The following is an 8,180-nucleotide window of genomic DNA, read 5'->3' as shown; positions in this document are numbered from 1 at the left end:
TACTATAGCGTCGGGCCCACCAAAGCCTTGTGAGTCGATTTGGTAGACGGAAACTGAAAGAAGCCCGTCGTATATATGTATGTATATATATATGTGTGTGTGTGTGTGTGTATATGTTTGTGTGTCTGTGTTTGTCCCCCCAACATCGCTTGACAACCAATGCTGGTGTGTTTACGTCCCTGTAACTTAGCGGTTTGGCAAAACAGACCGATAGAATAAGTACTAGGCTTCCAAAGAATAAGTCCTAGGGTCAATTTGCTCGACTAAAGGCGGTGCTCCGGCATGGCCGCAGTCAAATGACTGAAACAAGTAAAAGAGTAAAAGAGTCATTTTGAAACTTATGTGTTTTACCCTATTTCAAACTCGTCATCATCATCATCAACATAACAGCAACATCCACTTTTCTGTGTTCACATGGATTGGATGGAATTTGTTGAAGGTTGGTTTTTGCCTGTTATCATTTCAGTGCCATTAAATAAGTACCATTTGAGCACTGTAACTAACTAAGCCCCTCCTCCAAAATTTCAGCCCTGTGCCTATAGTCATCATCATCATCATCATGATCGTTTAACGTCCGCTTTCCATGCTAGCATGGTTTGGACGATTTGACTGAGGACTGGTGAAACCAGATTGCTACACCAGGCTCCAATCTGATCTGGCAGAGTTTCTACAGCTGGATGCCCTTCCTCACGCCAACCACTCCGAGAGTGTAGTGGGTGCTTTTACATGTCACCCACACGAAGGCCAATCAGGTGGGTACTGGCAATGGCCACGCTCAAAATGGTGTATTTTTACGTGCCACCTGCACAGGAGCTAGTCCAGCGGCACTGGCAACGATCGGCCCTGGCCAGTCAAAAGAATTATTATTATTATTATTTCTATTCTGCTCCTCTTAACTCCCACTTTTTCTGCACTGTCATTCATCTCCTTTCCTCTTTCTTCTCTACCAAATTATGTATCGTTGTTCACCCCTCAGTCCTACCTAACTTTCACAGTTGTCACCTCCTTTTCTTCCTATCTTTCCTTCCTTCCTTATTTATCATCCGATCATTATATTCACCCTGTCATCCATTTCCCTATCTCTCACCATCTCTCGCCTTCCCATACACTCTACTCACCCACACTCCCTGACTGGTGTCCGCATTCACCTTTACTTACTTCATATCTTGAGTATCAGCCATGACATCTTATCACCACTATTTTTTATCTCTTTCCAACAACTCCTAGTCTCTCTTCTACAATATCAGTAGCTGTATAGCCCTGTCCTGTCCTGGCCTTTTCTCTCACATTTTAACCCCTCATCTTAGGGCATAAAGCTACTTCCCTTTCTATTGTAGTCCCACTTGGTAAAAAGGGATCCCAGACTTGCAGGCTGCATAGCAACCTCACTAATGCTGGTGGCATGGAAAATGCCCCCAGTATACATACAGTGGTTGACATTAGGGAGGATATCCAGCTCTAGACAGCATGCCAAAGCAAACATAGAAGCACAATGCAGTCTTCGAATCCATTGGATCCTGTCAAACTATCCAACCTATTCCAGCATAGAACATAGACGTTAAATGATGATATAACACACACACACACTTATATATACATATATATGCACATGTTTATACACACCTCACACAGATACACACACACACTTATATATACATATATATGCATGTCTGTACACACCTCACACAAATACACACACATACACACACACACTTCTATATATACATATATATACACATGTCTATACACACCTCACACAAATACACACACACAGACATTCACACACATACACATACACACACTTATATATGCACATGTTTATACACACCTCACACAAATACACACACACACACACACACACACTTATATATACATATATATGCACACGTCTATACACACCTCGCACAAATTCACATCAGGCTTTCATACAGTTTCTCTCTATCAAATTATATTCACACGGCAACTGATTAACATAAGGCTACAGTAGGAGTCAAGTTGCCCAAAGGGGCCACTGTGTTGAACTGTGGTTAAGTACATGATTGTGATATAAGCTTCTTAACTTCATATGCCTGCACCCGTTAAGTGATAAGCATAAGTATATGCTTAATGATTATGTTTATTTGAAATGCTTAATCATTCATAGTTCAGCTGATTAAAAATAAAACATGTCTTTGATTTGCGTTAAAGCTAATTTTCCAAAATATTAATGTTGAAATGTTATATTTTTCAGTGACACTGGTGCTAAAAGTCCTGAAAGTTGTATATTTGGTCAATTATTAACTGTATCAACAATAATAGGTAAGCAAAAAAACCAGATATTTTGAAACTTATCCTTTTTATCCTATTTCAAACTCATCATCATCATCATCATAACAACATCTACTTTTCTGTGTTCACATCGATTGGATGGAATTTGTTGAAGCAGATTTTTTATGGCCATATTCATTTCCTGTCTTGTCCACCCACCACCTGCTTCCAAGTAAGGTAATATTTCCTGATGCCCAGTCATGTTTTCTCGAAAGATTGGAAACAAAGGACACCGCTTGCAGGATGGCGACATTCATTTACTAGTATCATGTGATGTTAAGGAGCAAGGAGACAGTAACACACACACACACACATAATTAATGTAGGCAGCTGAAAGCAATGTGCACCAAAAAGGAAACCTATAGCTGTCATTAAATATGACTAAAGGTGTCAGAAGTACCAACATTGCTAGAAATAAGAGCTAAACGTTCTAATGCTGCAGTCAACACACATAATTGTATACATACATGCTGACAGGGACCGTAATCACCTGAAAAGCAGCAGTTGAGATATTCCCAGACTGGTTGGTCAGTTTTGGCTTTCCCTGAGGCCTCTTCAGTGGGATCCACCTGACTCAGCTGTTCTTGGATGAAGATCACTTCCAGCATATATATAAATGAGAGAGTGGGGAGGACTGAAAGAGAGGTGGGGACAGAGAGAGACAGATAAAATAGGCTTCTTTCAGTTTCCATTGACCAAATCCACTCCAATGCCATTACACTGAAAACATTTTATGTGTATATATATATATATATATATATATATATGTAAGTATGTGAGAATACATATATATCATCATCATCATCATCATCATTTAACGTCCGCTTTCCATGCTAGCATGGGTTGGATGATTTGACTGAGGACTGGCGAACCAGATGGCTACACCAGGCTCCAATCTGATTTAGCAGAGTTTCTACAGCTGGATGCCCTTCCTAACGTCAACCCTCCGAGAGTGTAGTGGGTGCTTTTACGTGCCACCGGCACGAAAGCCAGTCAGGCGGTACTGGCAACGGCCATGCTTAAAATGGTGTATTTTATGTGCCACCTGCACAGGAGCCAGTCCAGCGGCACTGGCAACGATCTCGCTCAAATGTCTTTACACGTGCCATCAGCACAAGTGCCAGTAAGGCGACGCTGGGCACAGGTGCCATCACAGTTTTGCTTTCGCTTGCCCCAGCAGGTCTTCACAAGCCGAGTTTCGTGTCCAATGAAGGAGATGACGTTGGCATGGGTGCCAGTCGTCGAATTTAGTTTGATCTTGTAATTGAATACTAGGTATGAGTGTGGGTTAAACAAATTTACCCAGAATTTATAAGGCAAATAAGAAATGGAGAGGATAATCAATCGACAGATATCAGCCTGTAGACATTCATTTATATCTATTAATTGATTTACAATCATATGTATAAGTAATCAAAATAAATCAATGAACATGTAAATAAATAGATAAATAAAAATAAACAAATAAATAAGAATAAATAAGTGAAAAAATATGACCTTGATATCTTGAAGCATATTGTATTTCAGGATGGTCTTTGTGCTGATAGTAAAAAACGTGCACTTCGGCATGTTTTTTTAATGGTTTAATGACTCTCCCAATATAACAAATATAAAGATATATATATATATATATATATATATATCTGTAATATAATATGTGACAATTATTGGGTTGCATTTTTGTTTGTCTTAATAACTGACGAGATGCCGGAGCAGATTTCTGCCCCAACATCTGAAACGTTGACTTACATTATGGTAACTGAATAATTGTCACATATTATATTACAGATAAATTCCTCTATTTACATAATATCGAGGTCTCATTTATTCTTTTGTTGTCATACCATTACTATTAATATGTGTGTGTGTGTATGTATATATGTATGTGTATATATATATATTATGGTAACCGAATAATTGTCACATATATTACAGATAAATTACTCTATTTACATAATGTTTACATAATTTTGAGGTCTCATTCATTCTTTTGTTGTCATACTATTACTATTAATATATGTGCGTGTGTATGTGTATATATGTATGTATATATATGAACAAGTTTGTTGTGTTATTTAACAAAAACTTTAGCCTTTAAGGTTTTTTTATGAAATGTAAAGTTACTTATCAATTTGTCCTTAAAATATAATTTTTTTCCTGAAACACCATGGACAATTTTCGAGGTTTCATTTTATTTAGGTCTCCCGATTTTTTTCTACGTATCTGTGTTAATTATTGAGATGTTGCTGCCTGTAATTGTAACTTTATTTTTGTGTTATTAATTTTTACATACACAAATTTACTTTGAGGCTCGTTCATATTTTTTGTCTCCAGTAATCTGTTTACATGATTTTTTCTGTTGAACAGTTTTCTAGCTTCTGTCCTACATTGCAACTTTTTATGGCTTATTTTACCATACTTGTGGCATTTTATATTTTTAAACGGACAGTTATTTTTAAAATGTAGACAACCGATGCTGGTGTGTTTACGTCCCCATAACTTAGCAGTTTGGCAAAAGAGACCAATAGAATAAGTACTAAGCTTACAAAGAATAAGCCCTGGGGTCGGTTTGCTCGACTAAAGGCGGTGCTCCAGCATGGCCACAGTCAAATGACTGAAACAAGTAAAAGAGTAACAGCAAAAAATTTCATAGCAATCTTTGTTGAAACATGTGAACTGTTGATTGGGTTGTACCAGTGGACATCATGATTCCTATATTTCTTGTTTGGTTTATTTGTTCTAGTGTGTTGTACAAGGTTGGGACAATCTATTGTGTTATGAGCAGTAGAACTATTGTGCTTTGTGTGTCTATGAGTTTTGGTTAGTAGCTTATTGTCTTGACCAATTCTTTCTGGCCTGTATTCTTAATCTGAGTCAGTTCCCAAACTGTAATGTTGTTAAGGTGTAAAAGCTGTATTGTTATTGGAGGAAATGGCAGGGTTATGTAAACCTGTGTCTTGTATATATTCTTTTCTACTCTAGGCACAAGGCCTGAAATTTTGGGGGAGGGGGGGGGCAGTCGATTAGATCGACTCCAGTATGCAACTGGTACTTAATTTATCGACCCCCTAAAGGATGAAAGGCAAAGTCAACCTTGGCAGAATTTCAACTCGGATCATAAAGCCAGACAAAATGCTGCTAAGCATTTTGTCTGGCGTGCTAACATTTCTGCTAGCTTTCCACCTTCTGTGTCTTGTATATATTGTATATATTATAATACTGCTAAAGCAGTTATATTTATATGATATTTATAGTTTTAGTCTGGCTTAGGCACTGTCTGCCTTGCCTTTCCAGACATGTCTCTGCTTTAAAGGTTATAACTTATATAGCATTTGAAATTTAGCATGCACCACTTTACAAATTGTGAAAGTAACACAGAATTGGTGTCTAAAATAAGGACAAACTTTATGATGACCACAGGTGGTTGTGTTAGGCATAAGGATATTAGTGGATATCAATGTGCAGTATTTAACTCCTTAGCATTTAATCTGCCATATCTGGCCCAAATATTCTTCCTGTTTTATGTTAAAACTGACCAGATTCAGCTTCTTGTATCCATCCCACGATATCATTCTAAGAATATACAAACACACCATTAAAATCTTGAAACAGCAAGATAATGCATGATTCAATAAAAACAATGTTAATAAAGAAGCAATATATTTGACAAAGAAATCTGAATGCTAATGGGTTAAAGTGAAAATGAAATGGAGGTTTGTGACCACATCTATAATGAACTGGCTGACACTAAACTTTAAGAAGGACATCAGAAGATCAGTATTATAATAAGTGCATGTGATTTGAAAATATTTTTTATTAGTGGATAATCTAGAAATTCTTGTAGAAATATTCTTAACTAATCCTTGTATTATCGAGGGTGGATGGTTGGATGCTACATTTATATACTTAATATTATCATTTGGTTTATGAAAAGGTTCAACTAATCCAGTATCAACACAGATGGTAGTGTGAAGGAAATTCACTCTATGATAATCTTTTTCTATAGTTATATTGAGTCTTAAATTCTTAAAAAGTCGAAAGAATTGTTTCCTATACCTTTCTACAGGAAGAATAAAACAACATCTCTATATAGATTTCCAGAAAGGAAGACTAGATTAACAAAAGGATATACAGGATGCGGTAAATAAACTGTCGTTTAAATTATGCAAAAATGAAAATAACGCTGAGATCTCATTTTAACAGATATATTTACCAAAATTACATAAAAATATCTTGAAATACTAAAGAGTAAATTTATTCAATTAAATCACAATTGGCTTCAACCACAGCCTCCAGACAACTTCGGAATCGCCTGCAACTCTTCTGGATGGTCTCCTTGTTTAAGTTGGTGAATGCTGCCATAATTCTTGCCTTCAGTTCATATTTGGTGTTACAAAGAGTTTTGTTGGTCTCTCACTCAACTACTCCCCACACATAATAATCAAGGGGGTTGCAGTTTGGGGAGTTAGGTGACCAGATGTTAGGGGTGATGTGGTTGCAGAAATTGTGTGACAGCCATAATTGGGTTCTCCTGCTTGTGTGGCATGGTGCAGAGTCCTGTTGCCAGACATAGGGTCTTCCAGCAGCCACCCTCTTGACCCAAGGCAGTACTACCTCCTCCAGGCACTTAATGTAGGCCTCCATGTTGAGTGTGAGGCCACATGGGAAGATGAATGGAGGCATAATGTCACCATCACTACTGGTCACTCCAAACATCATGATGTTGACTGGATGTTTGATTTTTATCACTCTTGGTACATGTTTTGAGAACAAAGTAAACACTCAGATTGACACCCAAAGACGCTGAAATGTTCATATTGGAACTTTTGGCATGAATGCCAAACAGTACAGCATGTCATTTCCAAATTTCTAGCGGAGTGAATTGCATCATGGTGCTGTTTTTCTCACAGATGGTACCCAGCTGACTCTACTATACTGTGTAGTTGACAAAATCAAAAACAAACAATGCACATGCTCGAAATATAAAATGGCAACAATTTACCTGCCATACCAGTATATTCTAACCAAGTCTGTGACTTGTGGAGATTTAGATGATCCCATCGCTATATCGAAAGTATTCTTTCTTTCTGACCTATTCTATAATCTGCTATCAAAATCTACTAAAGTGGCTCATGCCGCAAGTATTATATCTATTTAACATCGGGACATATCTGAGTTTTTCACACTATAAATCAGGGCTTTATTGAGGACAATCAAGCTAATAATGGTATAGTAACTCTCTGTATCAGTAGATTTGATATGTAATTTAATTTGAAGTTGAAGCAGTCCATGCTGCTTTAAGGACATGGTAGGTGTACTGTTAGCATGTTAAGGTATGTTGACCAAAATTGACCACTTCTTGTGCAGGAAAGCAGTTCATTCAGTAAGGTACTGGAACCATTGCTGTCAGAAATTCAGTGTTGCACCCTATTTAGGATTATATGATATAATATCTTTAATTTTAAATTCAAATTACGATAAACGTAAGGAAGGGCATCCAGCTGTAGAAACTCTGCCAAATTAGATTGGAGCCTGGTGTTGCCATCCGGTTTCACCAGTCCTCAGTCAAATCGTCCAACCCATGCTAGCATGGAAAGCGGACGTTAAACGATGATGATGATGATGATGATGATGATGTAAACAAACAAAGTTTGCTTTTCGAAGCGTTGATATGCCTTAGAATGTTAAAGAAGTGATTTTTAAATTCTTTAACACAGGATAATGCTAATAATATAGCCTGAACAGGATAAGCTACCCCTATTTTGCAGAAAAAAGTGTAGGCGGCCAGCTAATTTTGTTTTGCACTGTTTACTTGTCTTTACTAATCTGTGGCTATTCTTGCTTGTACTACTCTGTAGCTTGTACTAAATATC

At 37.3% G+C, this 8,180-nt stretch overlaps 1 protein-coding gene across 1 annotated transcript in view; it reads left to right on the top strand.

Annotated features, from left to right (window-relative positions):
• Positions 1 to 8,180, top strand: part of LOC106881605 (DNA damage-regulated autophagy modulator protein 2) — a 36,978-nt gene that overhangs the window by 17,302 nt on the left and 11,496 nt on the right. The window contains exon 3 of the mRNA XM_052976839.1: positions 2,231 to 2,298. Coding sequence (XP_052832799.1) covers positions 2,231 to 2,298 — 68 coding nt within the window. The remainder of the gene's footprint in view (positions 1 to 2,230; positions 2,299 to 8,180) is intronic.

The sequence above is a fragment of the Octopus bimaculoides genome, chromosome 25 (genome assembly GCF_001194135.2).
Source record: "Octopus bimaculoides isolate UCB-OBI-ISO-001 chromosome 25, ASM119413v2, whole genome shotgun sequence".
Taxonomy (NCBI): Eukaryota; Metazoa; Mollusca; class Cephalopoda; order Octopoda; family Octopodidae; genus Octopus; species Octopus bimaculoides.
Note: the sequence above shows the minus strand (reverse complement) of the source record. Positions and strands in the feature narration are given on the sequence as shown.